This window comes from Thalassophryne amazonica, chromosome 11 (assembly GCF_902500255.1).
Source record: "Thalassophryne amazonica chromosome 11, fThaAma1.1, whole genome shotgun sequence".
NCBI lineage: Eukaryota > Metazoa > Chordata > Actinopteri > Batrachoidiformes > Batrachoididae > Thalassophryne > Thalassophryne amazonica.
In genome coordinates this window covers 45,715,875-45,734,804 of record NC_047113.1, presented here as the reverse complement: position 1 = coordinate 45,734,804, position 18,930 = coordinate 45,715,875, and the positions used below count along the sequence as shown (strand labels likewise).

The following is an 18,930-nucleotide window of genomic DNA, read 5'->3' as shown; positions in this document are numbered from 1 at the left end:
TCATGCCTTGTAACTGCTGGGATAGGCTCTAGCCCCCTGTGACTCTTAATTGCAGTAAGCGGTTAAAGATGAGTGAGTGAGAAACGCGGCTGTTTCAGAGAGTTTTCTCCCATGTTTGATTATTCTGTTTGAGCGAGCAATCAGCTGACGTTACGCTGCCTATTCACTCTGACTAGCTGAGAACACAGAGGCTGAGCCTGTAGCCAGCAGCTGATCTGTATACAGAACACTGACAGAACTGACTCAGTGCTAATTTTCATGAAACAGACTTCAGGTCTATTCTGGCCCCACCAGCTGACAGTAGAGGGACCGTTGTCTCATGCCTTTGCAAAATGCAATTCATTTTTGATCAGCATGGGCAAGTTGTCGCTTTGCATCTCTTGTTTGCTGTCACTTGTAGCTAATGTGACCGTAGCTTTCTAATTATCTCCGCCAAGGAGGAGGTAATGTTTTTACCGGCGTTTGATTGTTAGCAGGATAACTCATGATTTCAATGAATTTTGGTGTTCTGGGAAATAAGGGGTTCAATTTTGGAGGTTATCCGTAATGTATTCTAGAACTGACACCCAGTGGCGGCTCCAGAGATTTTTTTCTGCAGGTGCTGTGGGGGAGCTTGGCATTTTTATGAGGATGCTACTGGCTCATGTGTCGCGATGGCTCTCTACTACACCTCTGTCATATTCACGGGCCTGCGTACACGTAGCCACATTCTGATCTGCGACAGTCACTAATGACATACAGAATGACCAAACTCACACACACAAACCTAGGCTACTGTTCAGTACAAATATTCACAGACCTTCACACGTAGCCTATAGTCTCAGGAGAAAAATGCTAAAGGCAGGCAGAGAGAAAATCTTTCACCTACCATTGATGCCTCCATAATAGCACAATGCGCCTGTTGTGGTTAAGAGCAAAAGCATCAATGATTTGGTTGTTGTCCAGGGACTGTGTTCTCTGAGGGGTAATTGCCAGGAGTGACACCGGGTCACTGGTTTGTCTGTGCCTTCTGCTGTTCCTCAGGTAGTTCTGTAGGTGACACAGACTTCACTTCTGTCCAATTCCACTCATGGATATTTAGGCAGCAAAAACTGAACCATTTCAGCAACTTGAAACTACACTCACTGCAGTACGACATCATCACTGATGCTGGAAAAACTTGTCCATGCCTTTGTCTTCTCCAGGCTTGACTACTGTAACTCCCTGCACTTTGGGATCTCTGGGAAAAAACCTTCAAAGCCTTCAATACATTTGAAACAGTGCAGCTAGAATTCTGATGAAAGTACGTAAACAGGAGCACATTACACCTATACTCCATAACCTTCACTGGTTCCCCATCACCTACAGAATCCATTTTAAGATTCCTCTCATCACCCACCAATGCATCCATGGCAATGCCCCCACATACCTCAAAGACCTCCTCACTCCTCACACATTCTCCCGTTCCCTCCGTTCATACATCACTAATCTTCTCCATCCCCCTCGCACCAAACGTCACACAATGGGAGACAGGGCCTTCTGTTTAGCTGCCCCTCATGTTTAGAACTCCCTCCCTTACCACCAGAGGGCTCCACAAACTGTGGAAGCTTTTAAAAAAGCCTCAAGACATACCTGTTTAGACAGGCCTATCACAGGTCTCAGTAATTTGAATCTGTTGCATCTTAGTCTTTTTATTCTATTTTATTATTTTTGGATTTATTACATTCTGGTGACTGTTTTTATCTTAAGAGTTTTTTTTTTAGTCTCTCATTATGAATGAATTTTATTATTATTATCATGACACTGTTGAACGTGATGTCATTGAATGTCACATTACACCAATTTTCTCTAAAACAATCAGTTCTGTTGATGAATGTTTATTTTTTTATGAGTGCAATATTTATCTAATCTCATAAATCTGAAAATGCCATAAGTGTCTTACTGTGGAAAACTGAAAGGATGATGTCATCGCCCTACCTCTGTAACATGTTGTTCACAGTGTAATTTAACAGTCTAATTTAGCATATTATCATTTTTTTTCTTCTTGTTGGTGCTGAGACAAAGTGCTGGTGTCCTCCAGCTGAAAAACTCACCCAGAGCAGACAGACATTGAGGGACTTCTCTGAAAAGTCTTTAAAAAAACCCTTAAAAAACACTTAACAAGTAACTTCTGTCATAACGAATTAATGCATTTCCAGATGTCATCTTCCAAAACAAGGGTGTCATGTGGAGAACAGTTTTCATCTGTGATGAAGAATCCTTGCAACAGGTCAGATTAAAAGACTTTATTGAATCCATGAGCTGGCTTCTAAAGTTTTAGTTTTTGTTGTTAGCCCCACGTCGTCTTCTCCATTTTTTGTAGAAGTGTTACAGCACCACATACAGGCCTGGCATATGTACTACAGCATTTTCACAGAGTTTCACAGGATCTGTGAGAACAGAAACATTTCTTGAATGGAACACTTTTTGAAAATGACAGAGAAAAAAGATTATAGCAGAAGTTTAGTTTCAGTGTGGACAAGGCCTTAAAAACATGGGATGAAATGAAATGAAAATAATAAATGAGGAATTATTTTCGTGGGGGGTGCTATGACAAATCCAGGGGGAGCTCTAGCACCCCCTTGGCGCTGCCCATGCTGACACCTGGAAGAATCTTTGGCTCATAGCAACATTTAACTCAAAAAGTTGTGAGAGGATGTCGATGAAATTTGGTGAGCAACTTTGAGAATGCCCTATAAAAAATGAGGGATATTATTTTGAATTTGATACAGAACATATTTTGGAGCTAGACAAAGTTTAAAGCAATACGTGGCCTTGGCAAACCTATGCATTGTGAGTGCCTTCTTGTTGGCTAATGAAATGTAAAGATCACACACACACACACACGCACGCACGCACACAATTTTTGTTGTAACAGACTTGTTCGGAAGTATTGGGACATTAAAACTGGAAATGGCACTGCTATTAATATCAAGATTAAGATCTGCCTAAAACTTTGCACATCAGTGTACATGCACACATTTGTAACTAATGTGCACAATGCAACACTGAAATATACAAGATGTCAGCAGATGACCTTATCTTGCCCTCCACACATTAGTCTATCTGATCATGTCAATCAGGCCAAGATACATAATTCCTTTTATGAATTCACTGGACCGTGTTGACCGAAGTGTCATGAATGCTCAGTGTCTGCCATGCAGATCAGCTAAATAATACCGTATTTATTAGGGTATCTCTAAGAGAGATGCCACCCTGTGATACATCATTTGTGGATGGGAAGCTGCAATATTTTTGTTCCTTTGAAGTCTGCAGGGAGTGATATAGCTCTCCCTTCATGTCCATCTGGTCGGCCGTGGATCCTGCGGTGCTACTTCCCTCAAAGCTGCCGGCTCGTCTCTCTGAGCTTTGTGGTTTTAAATCCTGACAGCGCTCCACAAGCCCGATCAATGGCACATGGGGAGCGGCGACACATTACTGTTTTACAAGGCAAATGAAATCTACGTTGGATATGCGGCTATATATTTGTCAACGTAAAGAGTCATGGCACACATGCACAAGCGCGCTTTTATACCTGAGTTGACCTCTGACTCTTCAGTTGGCAGCTTGTCTTTTAATCAGAGGAGAGGCGTCTCAGCTCTATTTATAGGCCAAAGAGTGTCAAAGGACCAACACAGATGAAAAGATCATAGCTTATCTGAGCTGTGAGTGTCACACTGGTGTTAATTAGAAGTGATCGTGTAAACGGTCACACAGCCTGCCACGGTTTGCAGACTGTTCTTCTGTCAGGACAGGTTTCTAATGAGATGTAGCACTTTTTCTTCATGAACTGTTTACGTGAGAGCTGCAGCTCAAAGTGTGCAGGTCAGGCCACACACACACACACACACACACACACACACACACACACACACACACACACACACACACACACACACACACACACACACACACACACACACACACACACACACACACACACACCTTTCTTGTTGCAAGGCTGGTGCATGACCAGCGTGTTACTGGCAACAAAGACATGAACCACTTATTCACATACAATCCACCAGGTTTGGTGCAAATTGGAACCAAACTCTTTATTTTGTTCACACAAAGGTAAATGGACGGATGAGTCAAGTATGTACTCAGTAAGTAAGTAAAGCTGATTTGTATAGCACCTTTCAAGATAAAATCACAAAGTGATTTACACTGAAATAAAATAAAATAGATACACAGAAATGAAAACAGCAGTAACATAAAACTAGTTAAATCATTTTGCTGCCCTCATATATCTCTCTTTACATTGCCGCATCCACAACACCTAGGAACTGCCCCAGATCCTGAGTGGCAACCACCCAGGCAGACTACTGGACCATTCCCACATCTCTAAAATAACCATCTATCTGCTGCAGCCAGGTAAAACGTGGCTATCCCCTTGGCCTTCTCCAGCTACTGGGGTCCTCAACACTCAGGCACCTGTGTGTTGGATCATGCATAGGAAGATGCGCCACATGGCCAAAATGTCTCAGCTGATGCTCCCCACAATGCAAGTGATACACCTCATCTTACTCTCTCTCAGTAACCACTCATTTGAGTCATTCCAAACACAGCGGAAAATGTTGCACATTCACAGTGTTACTCATTTTCAATTAAAGACATGCAGTGGATTTGAAAAACCAGCATTTAAATGGACATACTTGCATTATTATGCTATATCATTATATCAGTGGCATAAAATGGTCTGAAAATAATGTTGACAATAATATCACAATATTATCAACAGGCCTAGTGACTTTTCCAAAATGTTATAACCAACACTGCCTCACCATGCAAGTGATCCTTCACCTGAAGTTATTGTTCGACTGACACAACGTCATTACAGTCGTACCCACGGGGGCGCACAGGGCTGAAAACAACGCCCCTGTGCATGTGTGTAAAAATAAGAAACATTCCTTTATCAAACAACCCGTATAGCCTGGCATCTCCTAAAAGTGCCCCCATTAAAAAGTTGTTATTTAGCTCTGCAGCAAAACTTAACTTTTTGTGGGATTCTTTGCAGAAATGGAAGTGATCAGTGGTTTGAGTCGTGATAGTTGTGCACTCACTCTGCGGGCACTGTTCACTAGTACAGTTAAGTGACTGGAGGTCGACACCTTGGCAATCTTTGCCCCCTGTGCCAGGAGAAGGCTGTGTGCACTCCCTGCTCCTCCACATTGAACAGTCCTCGCCGCACGCTGACCATTTACTCCACTCACTCCAGCCGCCATCCACTGTAAGCACACAGAAAACACGGGTGAGCGTGGCGCACACACACACGCACGAGACTCTTCCAACACATGGCTTACACTGTATGATATATCACAAGATGAAACTCAATACAGCAAGTGATAACTCCTGCTTACAAAACTGTTAAGTGGTTCAAACGCTTCACGGTGAAGTTCAGCTGTGACTCCGGCGTACAGGCAGTGGTGTGTTTGGGTGAGAGATGAGAACAACTGGTAAAAATACTGTGTTGTTATGTGCAAATCCACTTGCTCTCAGATGGAAACTTGGTAGGGAAAACATTATAAAGACATGCAAATCCACTTGCACACATTCAAATTCAGCAGATGCATGGGGAAACCAAAGCGTGTAAAACTGCTGAAGAGAGCCATATTGTCTCTATTCTGCCTTCTTTGTTTATTTTCAACATGGAAATCAGATGCAACTAAGTGAAACCCCAGTAGAGTGAGGGAGACGGGTTCGAGCTGTGGCCTTGTGCAACCAGCTGTTAAAACCAACTGAATCCACATAACAAGAAGGTTTTGACCCTTTTATCTTTTGTATGATACTCAGTGGTGAGCACAGCTAGCCAAAAAGTTAACTTCAATAACAGATCAGCTAACTGAAAAGTTATCTTTTATGGAGCTAAACCGATAAACCACCCAAAAAATTATCAACAGCTACAGCTAACCGATAACTTTCAGTATTGTCTCCGGTACACTTGTAACTAATAAGCTGAAATGGTAGCATCAAAGGTGACTACAGACCCAAACAATGAGTCAGCACTTCTGTCGTTGTGCACCCTGCCTACTGCTGGAAGCTCCTGTTTACTACATAGCTTGTCACAGTGAAGCAGCTGAGAGGAGCAGCAAAGCTCAACTCTCTGCTTAATAGCAGTGCTGCCGTGAGGCAGAGGTCTTGGAAAATAAAGCAGTGCTGACTTGTGGTTTTAAAGTGTAAATAAAATTAATACAGATAGAATAACTCCATTAATGTCAAGTCTGTCATTTGTACAAAGTTAAAATATAACATATATCTTTTCATTTTAAATAATGCACTAATTCTGAAGTATTGTAACAAACACAGACAGATGCCAAAGGGATTATGGGTAAATGAGCCTCCACTTACACTGACTGGTTGACTCATTCATTCATGTAAAAACCAACACGTTAATGTGAGGTGTGTGTGTTGGTGTTTACATATAAATGTGTTTTTGTAAAATATGCCATTTTTTTTATTTGTAAAAAAAAAAGAAGCCATTTGCAAAAAGCCAAAAAGTTGATTTGACAACCGTCTGATATAACAAGGGTCAAAATAAATAGAACACTGCCATCTACTGCTGCCCAGACGCTTGGTACTTGGGGCGAATACTGCCATGAACACTACTGGCCAGTAGATGGACCCTCAAAACTTGCAGTTTTCATACGGATCATTTATTATTCCAAATAAATAATCCGTCCGTGTCTGCTACATTTAAGATGTGTGAAATTTAATAAACGCAAACCGAATTTCAGACATCTTATATATATTACTCTGGAACAAAGAGGACAGTCAGTGTTTGACAAAAGCAAGACGTTAAAGAACACGAAGCATTGCAGCTCACAATGATTCCAATTGAAAATAATGGAGAAGCAACCTGAGCTTCTTCTGGCATTTTTACATAAAACAAACACAATAACAACATCTATAAACCCAGAGAATATATTCACGAGAGTTTTAGGCACAATATACAAAGGGTTTAATGCTGTTGTCCGTGTGGAGCCTGATCAGAGCGTCGCAAATGTATTTCTCCTGTCGTGAATGTACTGAGATTACCCATAACGCACATTGTGGAGACACAATGTCCACACTAAAACCTTCAAAATTAGTGCATTACTTTAAAACTAAAACATATATCTGATGTTTTCACTTTATAAAACTTCAGACGTGCCGTTAATTTAAATAACTTGTCTGAAATTAGTTTAGTTAAAATTTTAACCATAAGTTAAAACAATATGCCTCTGGATGACTTGGGTGATATTGCCAGCACATCCATATGGGGTCAAAAGAAATGAGCTTTTCTTTTCTGTGACTAGTTGTCCTTTGCTTGCAGAGGATAGAGCAGTTTCAACAGTTTTAACAGGTAGGTACTCAAATCTTTGATTTCGGACTTCATAAGTGTTTGTTGTTAAGTTTTATTCACTACGCCTGCAAAAATAGGTTAGCAGTCTAAAATTTATCGGGCCAAGATTCATCGCACGATAATTGGTCCGCTGATGGTTTTCAAAGTTATCTGAAAAGCTAATCCGATAATTAAAACATTCGCTTCGATAATTATCGGTTAGCGGATTAGTGGAACTGTGCCCACCACTGATGATACTTAAATGAAAATATGCAAATTTGTGCATTTAAGAATTGTTAAATAATCAACACTGTAGTGATGCCATTCTACCATGGTTCAACTGTGCAGGGATACAAGCGGTTTCCTCAGCAACGTGAGCAGGACCTGCACAAAACGTGAATGCAAGATACAACACAGGTGGTATTTCTTTCAACAGAGACAAATGTGTCTTACACCTGCAGCTTATTTCTGTCGAACAAAACTTCAAACACTACCACCATCAGTGCCGGCAAAATGACACTAATGGAAATGGGTCTGTAATAGTTCTGCCCGGCTGCTCTAAGAAATATCAGCACCTTTACCACATGCAGAGAGGGAAGCCATTTTGCCAAGCTGGGGGTAATGTGGTATTGAGAGGGATGTATGTGTGTGTGTGTGTGCCAGGGGGTGGGGGTGGGTGGGGGCAGGCAGTGGCTGGGAGTGATGGTGAGAGTGACACAGCATCAGGTCTGGAGAAAGTTACCATAGGGATAATGGGGAAAAGGGCAGTAATGAGCTCTCATGAGAGAAAATGCCACAGTGGCATCGTCTCTCTCTTTCAAATATAAGGGTGGAGGGTGCCTGACGAGAATCACAACCGGCGACACATATGCACGCATGCACGCACGCACGCACACTGACATGCACACACACACACACACACACACACACACACACACACACACACACACACACACACACACACACACACACACACACACACACACACACACACACACACACACACACACACACACACACACACACACACGATACATGCAAACCACTGTGATAGTGGCAACCGTCCTCCTGACTGACCTCAGGGCACCGCAACCTTAGTGCTCATTAATCCCAGCAATAAAAAGAGCAGGGGGCACCAACCGCCCTCAGAGAGTAGGTCAGAGGCTTCGGTTAATAAGATATAAGTGAGACGATGACATGTTACTCAGGCTGGGATGTCTGATATTGTATAAATGTGCCGACTAATGTCATTTGGTTTGTGGAAAATGAGCTAAAGGTTCCAGTGAGGACAGCAGACTTCAGCACAGATGTGCATCGTGTGAATTAGACCCACACGAGTCTGCGCAGGTGCCAGACGACCGCAAGAGCATGTGAGAGTGTTTGCATGTGCAGTGAGACGCCGATACAGCTCGGCCCACTTTGCAGTCAGATCCATTTGGCAGTGAGAGCAGAACCAATCACATAATTGTCCTTGTTTGGCAGTGAGTGAACCCATCTGTGGGCCAGTGGGCTGATTATCCAGGCTGGGAAGGAGAATGATTGAATAGCGAATTATATCCTAATGAATATATTATGTTGCCCCTCAATTTATCCACACCACTGTGAAATAAAGAGATAAGATCAGCATCTGCCCCAATGAGGTGATGAAATTCAACTTCTCCTTTTCACCACAAAGCAAGACTAATGGCCATGCAAATAACATTTTCAAACAAGAGGATTGGAGTGGAAACAGGGTGCCGCTCGCGCAGCATCTGAATGAGCTCGAGCCAAACGGATGAAAATCAAAGGAAGATAAAGCCGCTTAGACAGCCTTTAATGGCCAGTAAACATATGCTTCAAATGCATCTCAAACAGAAGAAGCTTTTTACATGACGAGAGATTATGGAAATCTGAAAATCATGACAGGAACTTCTTGTAGGTCTTTCAAAAGCAGTCGTAAATGGAGCAAACCATGAAAACTACCACTTTTCTCTTGATTTTTTTTTCACCCAACCAAATTTTGATTGCTTCACAAAACAAACAAAAACAGAGGCCATCATTTTATTTCCCAGAACCCACTACAGAAAATTACCATTGACAGCCATAACTTTCTTTATCAAATCCCAAGAAAGAGATTGTTAGCCCTGCTGAAAAAAGCACCACAGCAGTTTTTCAATCATGCAGCACCACAGGTTTTAGGTCAGGCAGGTCTCCAAGGAAGGAGAGTCATATAATAGCTCAGCAGCAAACCCCTATTTGAACATGTTGTCAAGGGGAGAAGCAAAAGGAGCCCAACCATTCTTTACAGGCCTGTGGGAGGGCTGATTGGAGGCTTCGCTGTTCAGTACGACAGTGGCTGCTGACTGACAGTCTGACATCACCGGACACCTGCGGCGTCTGTGTCCTTGAGCAGGTGGACAGGCAACGCGGAGATCGGCAGGCCTCTTCTCTGCTCTGGCTGTCCTTCCAAAGTACATGTACGCATAGTCACTGCATCTAATCCTACTTTTCAAAGGTTGATTAAAAGAAACCCAACAGATAAGCAAACATCTGCATGGCGGGTTTACACAGAACCAGGTGACCTGTGATTAATAATGAAACTCAGTGGTGCAAATTCAGCCCGGTCTTAACTAAAGGTGTCTACACGTTGACATTTTGCCACCATGTGCCTCAAATGATGCTCTTTGGTGTCTGTAATGGAAACATGTGCCATGTGGAGTGACATTAACAACACTTTCACATGCATATCTGGCAAAGTAAAAAGCGCAGTGCCCTTCAATCTCCAAACAGATAACGGGAGAAATGCCAAAGATGTCTGTATTTGAACACCTTGGGAAGAATTTGACATTTTTTGGAGAATTTATAACTGAAAATTTTTGCTTGATCGTTGACACACGATGTAGTTTGTAATTAATAAGCAGGGCTCTGTCTGGGGTTCAAAAACTGTTAGCCACTATGGCTAATTGGTGACAATTTCAATTAACCACATGAGAAGTTGATTAGCCACACATTGAGCACAAATTCAAAAACAACATCCAAGATAGCTCATAAACTTTAACATAAACAACTAATAAAAAACAAACAAACTCTGCAGCATTATAGCTATAACCACACCTATTCTGGTTTCAGTTCACTTTACACTGCTCTGTAATCCGCAGGCTCCTGTGGGCCCCGCTCAGACGGTCTGAACGCTGTCGCTCCTTAATACAGTCTGTGTGATCAGTGGTAGTTGTTAGTGATAGTATTTTATTATTCTTTGTTATTTGTGTTCATGTTGTTATGTGTGTTCTCCAAAAAATTTTGGTGCACATTAATGTGGGCCCCCTATGTCACTTTGAGCCACTGATCTTCAGCTCAGGCAAACCTGTGCTTTTATCTACCCCTGGTTGTGGATACTGATTGAATGTATGCACCTTTTAGCTCAGTATTTAAATAAATTCTGAGATTTGTGAGGAATTAATCGGCATGTTTTATATACGCTGCCGTGTCTGTGTTCACAACCTGTGTGCTTCATTGCACACAAACCCATCCACATAACTGAATTTGTGCACTAGTATTTAATAAATAAATGAATCTGCGACATTGAAATGTTTCAGTGGACGGTATTTAAGCAAACTGGTAAATAGTTATGCTGTTCTGTCAGTGGAAGCACACAGAGCGCTTTATGCACATGACAATGGCTCTGAACAGCTGTAACAGTCAGACACACCTGTGTGCATTTTTGTGTGTCTGTGTTGATGTCAAGTGTCTTTTCCGTTTCAATGAAGCCGCTGGACACAGCAAAAGTAATGATGAAGCAAGCCTGAAGTAAGCTGTTTATCTCAGATATGCCCAACATTTACAACAAATTATTATTTTTTCCTCTTGTCAAGTTTTTATGAGCCCAGCACAAACTGCATAAGAGCTTTCATCATTCATTATAAAAGGACCAAAATCTTAAAAAAATCCAGCAATGTAGCTGGCAAAAACTAAGTATTTTTTCCCTTAAAAATATTCACACCCATGGCAATTCATAGGCAAATTCCCATCATGCATCCATTCGCTGATGAGGACATGAGAAAGCCCAGAATAAGTGAACAAAGGAACTCTTAAGCTTGGTTTTTATTTGATGGCAGTGCTGGATACAGTGACAGAAGGCACAGAGCAGGAGGAGCCCAGAAGAAGAAATGAAGTTGCCGAAGTGCTAATTTTGTCAATGAAATTTTTTGCTGAAAAATATTTTGTTGATGAACTTTTATTTCATGACATTAATGCAATAACATTGATGACAAGTAAATTGCCCATAAGTGCAAGGGAAGAAACTGTAAGCTGAGTTTTGACTGTCTTATTATCTCATCTTATTTTCACCAAAAGTTAACTTCTCAAATAAATGTACATTTGATACCTTACTACACATTTGAGCAGCTTTAGTTGCCATCTAACAGACAGTGTGAGCATTTCAGGGCTTCTGTACATATTCTGCTTGAAACCAAATTATACAGTGAAAAAAAAAATCATTTATAAATGTCAGAAATGCATGATTGTTTGGCAGGCAGATCTTTTACCTCCCAGTACTAACGTGTACAAATTTTGATTTTGAAACTTTTATGGTTCTTGATTTTAGGGCCCTGTCCCACTGGGGAGAGGATTAATTGCGCATGAATTGAGTACACAAATCACGGGCATTCGTTGTCGTCCGCAACAAAAATGGCCAAAAATGACAAATGTCCCAGTATGAATTACGGATATATTAATAATATATAGCGAATATATGATGAACAATCACAGTTATATCATGCATGTAGTGAGGAAACTGATCTGACACATTGAGATTATCACAGCAGTATTACGGGTGTATTATGAATGCATCGCGCAAGTATTGCGCGTGCACGGCATCTGCACTGCGGTCATAAAATAAGCTCACTCGGGCCGCCGGCATCACTATTCACACCAACAATACAGGCTCTGGAGCATTTGCTGGACTTGGACAAGTTGATCACAGAGTTAATGTTCATTTTGCCATGCGAGGGTTAACTGTTCATGAGTTTGGGGAGCCGGAGGGGGGAAGCCGCTCGGGGTGTGAGATGGTGTGTTTTGTTTTTTTTTGAGTGAGTTGTGGGCAAACAGCAACTCTTCCTTTTGTTGGTGTTAAATAAAAGTCCTGGATTGCAGCAGGTATTACGTCTTTGTGGATTTACACAGCCGGACCGGCACTGACTGGCAGGTATGTCGCTTTCTGCCACATATAGTACTTTGGGTTTACGTGACGTGTTTGTTATGCATTCACAGATTGTCCGCAAATCAGCTGCAAAGCAGATGTAATAAAAACGCTTTATTCGTGGCCGATTTGTATGCATTCGCTACAACATATTTTAGTTTGTGATGTGGACATGATGGGCACGCAATATATCTGTTTTACACACTGTCCCGGTTCGCAGCCAAGCCGCAAATCTCCGTCAGTTGCGGATATCAGCGGTTAACAGCAGATATACAGCGCATAGAGTGACTATGTATTGTGTATGAATTGAGTACATATGGAGTATGTGAGGCGGATGCCATCCGCATTCAGATTTTTGAACAGCTCAAAAATCCTGGCTGCGGACATGCGTGCCTCTGCGGTTGATCACGGGCATGTTCGGATGACGGCCGACTCATACAGGCCTGTTACACGGATATTGCGGATGTTTGGTGAATATGGGCCAATTTTGTGCGCAATCCATCCGCAAATCCTCCTAAACGCCAGTGGGACAGGGCCCTTAGGGCATGGAAGGTTTTGCTGGACTGGCGGATGAACGCATGTCAGGCTGAGGAACACCACGCCTGACACTGTGATCAGCAGTACCGGAGGACCACAGGGAACGGTGCTGGCCCCTCTTCTCTTCACCCTGTACACCTCTGACTTTTGCTACAACTCTGAGATGTGTCATATCTAGAAGTTTGCAGATGACACGGCCATTGTTGGATGCATCAGGGATGACAGAGAGGAGGAGTACAGGAAAATAGTGAAGGACTTTGCTGCCACACAAACCATCTACAGCTCAACACCTCAAAGACAAAGGAGCTGGTCATTGACTTTGGGAAGTCCAGACCAAGTCCGCTCCCAGTTCTGATAGAAGGAGCTGAGGTGGAGGCTGTGGATTCCTACAAGTACCTTGGGCTGTGGCTGGACAGCAAACTGGACTGGACAACCCACACCAACTACCTGTATAGGTAGGGACAGAGCAGGCTGTACTTTCTGAGGAGGTTGCAGTCATTTAAAATCTGCAGGAAACTCCTGTGGATGTTTTACCAGTCCATAGTAACCGGCATCCTCTTTTACAGTGTGGTGTGCTGGGGGCGGCAGGCCATCCAAGGACACATCCAGGCTGGACAGACTGATCAGGTGAGCTGGCTCTGTGGTTGGCATGAAGCTGGACTTTCTAGTGACGGTGGCAGAGAAGAGAACACTGGACAAACCGCTGGACATGATGGACAATACCAGTCACTCTCTGCACATCATCATCAGCAACCAGAAGAGCCTCTTCAGCCACAGACTGCACCTTCCCAAGTGCAGGACCAACAGACTGAAAAACTCTTTTGTCCCTCAGGCCATCAGACTGTACAACTCCTCACTCCAGGAGAGGAGGACAAACAGGAAGACAGAGGACGAGAAGGAGAGGAACAGTAGTAGCCAGTAAACCAGTATTGATCAGTGTGTCTGGTATTTACATTTGTGTATTTATATTTATATTTGCAAGTTGTTTTTTTTTTTTTTTACTTTCACTTTTGATACTTTGTGTGCTTCTTACCCTGTGTGCTGCTATACAATGCTGCTGGAACCTCAATTTCCCTGAGGGAGTCTTCCCAAGGGATCAATAAAGTTCTCCCTAATCTAATAAAACAGTCAGATTACATAGAGACATTCAAGTCCAGACTAAAGATGCATCTACTCTCCCTCTCGTGTCACGAGCACACCCATATAGTATGGAACTGTGCTTTCTCTCCTTTTAATTCATATTATTAACAATGGAACAGGTCTCTGCCACACTACATCTAAATTCTGCGTCTGTTAGTGAAGCACAGGGCGAGCCAATCTCTTTGCTACCTTGTTGATTTACTGAATTAATGCCTTAGGTGCAGTTATTTCCAGCCGACTGATTCTGCTGTTTTTCTCTCTCTCCGAGGCACAACACCATTGACTGATCGTGGCCCTACACCCCAGGGTGCCGGACTGACCTCGGGATGCCACACTTGTTGCACCACTCAATTCAATCAATCAATTTTTTTTTTATATAGCGCCAAATCACAACAAACAGTTGCCCCAAGGCGCTTTATATTGTAAGGCAAGGCCATACAATAATTATGTAAAACCCCAACGGTCAAGACGACCCCCTGTGAGCAAGCACTTGGCTACAGTGGGAAGGAAAAACTCCCTTTTAACAGGAAGAAACCTCCAGCAGAACCAGGCTCAGGGAGGGGCAGTCTTCTGCTGGGACTGGTTGGGGCTGAGGGAGAGAACCAGGGAAAAGACATGCTGTGGAGGGGAGCAGAGATCGATCACTAATGATTAAATGCAGAGTGGTGCATACAGAGCAAAAAGAGAAAGAAACAGTGCATCATGGGAACCCCCCAGCAGTCTACGTCTATAGCAGCATAACTAAGGGATGGTTCAGGGTCACCTGATCCAGCCCTAACTATAAGCTTTAGCAAAAAGGAAAGTTTTAAGCCTAATCTTAAAAGTAGAGAGGGTGTCTGTCTCCCTGATCTGAATTGGGAGCTGGTTCCACAGGAGAGGAGCCTGAAAGCTGAAGGCTCTGCCTCCCATTCTACTCTTACAAACCCTAGGAACTACAAGTTAAGCCTGCAGTCTGAGAGCGAAGCGCTCTATTGGGGGTGATATGGTACTACGAGGTCCCTAAGATAAGATGGGACCTGATTATTCAAAACCTTATAAGTAAGAAGAAGAATTTTAAATTCTATTCTAGAATTAACAGGAAGCCAATGAAGAGAGGCCAATATGGGTGAGATATGCTCTCTCCTTCTAGTCCCCGTCCAGCACTCTAGCTGCAGCATTTTGAATTAACTGAAGGCTTTTTAGGGAACTTTTAGGACAACCTGATAATAATGAATTACAATAGTCCAGCCTAGAGGAAATAAATGCATGAATTAGTTTTTCAGCATCACTCTGAGACAAGACCTTTCTGATTTTAGAGATATTGCGTAAATGCAAAAAGCAGTCCTACATATTTGTTTAATATGCGCTTTGAATGACATATCCTGATCAAAAATGACTCCAAGATTCTCACAGTATTACTAGAGGTCAGGGTAATGCCATCCACAGTAAGGATCTGGTTAGACACCATGTTTCTAAGATTTGTGGGGCCAAGTACAATAACTTCAGTTTTATCTGAGTTTAAAAGCAGGAAATTAGAGGTCATCCATGTCTTTATGTCTGTAAGACAATCCTGCAGTTTAGCTAATTGGTGTGTGTCGTCTGGCTTCATGGATAGATAAAGCTGGGTATCATCTGCGTAACAATGAAAATTTAAGCAATACCGTCTAATAATACTGCCTAAGGGAAGCATATATAAAGTGAATAAAATTGGTCCTAGCACAGAACCTTGTGGAACTCCATAATTAACTTTAGTCTGTGAAGAAGATTCCCCATTTACATGAACAAATTGTAATCTATTAGACAAATATGATTCAAACCACCGCAGCGCAGTGCCTTTAATACCTATGGTATGCTCTAATCTCTGTAATAAAATTTTATGGTCAACAGTATCAAAAGCAGCACTGAGGTCTAACAGAACAAGCACAGAGATGAGTCCACTGTCCGAGGCCATAAGAAGATCATTTGTAACCTTCACTAATGCTGTTTCTGTACTATGATGAATTCTAAAACCTGACTGAAACTCTTCAAATAGACCATTCCTCTGCAGATGATCAGTTAGCTGTTTTACAACTACCCTTTCAAGAATTTTTGAGAGAAAAGGAAGGTTGGAGATTGGCCTATAATTAGCTAAGATAGCTGGGTCAAGTGATGGCTTTTTAAGTAATGGTTTAATTACTGCCACCTTAAAAGCCTGTGGTACATAGCCAACTAACAAAGATAGATTGATCATATTTAAGATCGAAGCATTAAATAATGGTAGGGCTTCCTTGAGCAGCCTGGTAGGAATGGGGTCTAATAAACATGTTGATGGTTTGGATGAAGTAACTAATGAAAATAACTCAGACAGAACAATCGGAGAGAAAGAGTCTAACCAAATACCGGCATCACTGAAAGCAGCCAAAGATAACGATACGTCTTTGGGATGGTTATGAGTAATTTTTTCTCTAATAGTTAAAATTTTTGTTAGCAAAGAAAGTCATGAACTCATTACTAGTTAAAGTTAATGGAATACTCAGCTCAATAGAGCTCTGACTCTTTGTCAGCCTGGCTACAGTGCTGAAAAGAAACCTGGGGTTGTTCTTATTTTCTTCAATTAGTGATGAGTAGAAAGATGTCCTAGCTTTACGGAGGGCTTTTTTATAGAGCAACAGACTCTTTTTCCAGGCTAAGTGAAGATCTTCTAAATTAGTGAGACGCCATTTCCTCTCCAACTTACGGGTTATCTGCTTTAAGCTACGAGTTTGAGAGTTATACCATGGAGTCAGACACTTCTGATTTAAAGCTCTCTTTTTCAGAGGAGCTACAGCATCCAAAGCTGTCTTCAATGAGGATGTAAAACTATTGACGAGATACTCTATCTCCCTTACAGAGTTTAGGTAGCTACTCTGCACTGTGTTGTTATATGGCATTAGAGAACATAAAGAAGGAATCATATCCTTAAACCTAGTTACAGCGCTTTCTGAAAGACTTCTAGTGTAATGAAACTTATTCCCTACTGCTGGGTAGTCCATCAGAGTAAATGTAAATGTTATTAAAAAATGATCAGACAGAAGGGAGTTTTCAGGGAATACTGTTAAGTCTTCTATTTCCATACCATAAGTCAGAACAAGATCTAAGATATGATTAAAGTGGTGGGTGGACTCATTTACTTTTTGAGCAAAGCCAATAGAGTCTAATAATAGATTAAATGCAGTGTTGAGGCTGTCATTCTCAGCATCTGTGTGGATGTTAAAATCGCCCACTATAATTATCTTATCTGAGCTAAGCACTAAGTCAGACAAAAGGTCTGAAAATTCACAGAGAAACTCACAGTAACGACCAGGTGGACGATAGATAATAACAAATAAAACTGGTTTTTGGGACTTCCAATTTGGATGGACAAGACTAAGAGACAAGCTTTCAAATGAATTAAAGCTCTGTCTGGGTTTTTGATTAATTAATAAGCTGGAATGGAAGATTGCTGCTAATCCACCGCCCCGGCCCGTGCTACGAGCATTCTGACAGTTAGTGTGACTCGGGGGTGTTGACTCATTTAAACTAACATATTCATCCTGCTGTAACCAGGTTTCTGTTAGGCAGAATAAATCAATATGTTGATCAATTATTATATCATTTACCAACAGGGACTTAGAAGAGAGAGACCTAATGTTTAATAGACCACATTTAACTGTTTTAGTCTGTGGTGCAGTTGAAGGTGCTATATTATTTTTTCTTTTTGAATTTTTATGCTTAAATAGACTTTTGCTGGTTATTGGTAGTCTGGGAGCAGGCACCGTCTCTACGGGGATGGGGTAATGAGGGGATGGCAGGGGGAGAGAAGCTGCAGAGAGGTGTGTAAGACTACAACTCTGCTTCCTGGTCCCAACCCTGGATAGTCACGGTTTGGAGGATTTAAGAAAATTAGCCAGATTTCTAGAAATGAGAGCTGCTCCATCCAAAGTGGGATGGATGCCGTCTCTCCTAACAAGACCAGGTTTTCCCCAGAAGCTTTGCCAATTATCTATGAAGCCCACCTCATTTTTTGGACACCACTCAGACAGCCAGCAATTCAAGGAGAACATGCGGCTAAACATGTCACTCCCGGTCTGATTGGGGAGGGGCCCAGAGAAAACTACAGAGTCCGACATTGTTTTTGCAAGTTACACACCGATTTAATGTTAATTTTAGTGACCTCCGATTGGCGTAACCGGGTGTCATTACTGCCGACGTGAATTACAATCTTACCAAATTTACGCTTAGCCTTAGCCAGCAGTTTCAAATTTCCTTCAATGTCGCCTGCTCTGGCCCCCGGAAGACAATTGACTATGGTTGCTGGTGTCGCTAACTTCACATTTCTCAAAACAGAGTCGCCAATAACCAGAGTTTGATCCTCGGCGGGTGTGTCGCCGAGTGGGGAAAAACGGTTAGAGATGTGAACGGGTTGGCGGTGTACACGGGGCTTCTGTTTAGGGCTACGCTTCCTCCTCACAGTCACCCAGTCAGCCTGCTTTCCCGGCTGCTCGGGATCTGCCAGGGGGGAACTAACGGCGGCTAAGCTACCTTGGTCCGCACCGACTACAGGGGCCTGGCTAGCTGTAGAATTTTCCACGGTGCGGAGCCGAGTCTCCAATTCGCCCAGCCTGGCCTCCAAAGCTACGAATAAGCTACACTTATTACAAGTACCATTACTGCTAAAGGAGGCCGAGGAATAACTAACATTTCACACCCAGAGCAGAAAAGTGCGGGAGAGACAGGAGAAGCCGCCATGCTAAATCGGCTA

The 18,930-nt window shown here is 42.4% G+C and overlaps 1 protein-coding gene across 5 annotated transcripts in view; it reads right to left on the bottom strand.

Annotated features, from left to right (window-relative positions):
- The window catches only part of unc5a (unc-5 netrin receptor A), a 566,462-nt gene that overhangs the window by 97,312 nt on the left and 450,220 nt on the right, over nucleotides 1-18,930 (bottom strand). For 4 of the 5 annotated variants that reach the window (XM_034181446.1, XM_034181447.1, XM_034181449.1 and 1 more), the window contains one exon: nucleotides 5,082-5,246. The exons of the other annotated variant lie outside the window; for it this stretch is intronic. In XM_034181446.1, coding sequence (XP_034037337.1) covers nucleotides 5,082-5,246 — 165 coding nt within the window. The remainder of the gene's footprint in view (nucleotides 1-5,081; nucleotides 5,247-18,930) is intronic. 5 annotated transcript variants of the gene reach the window in all.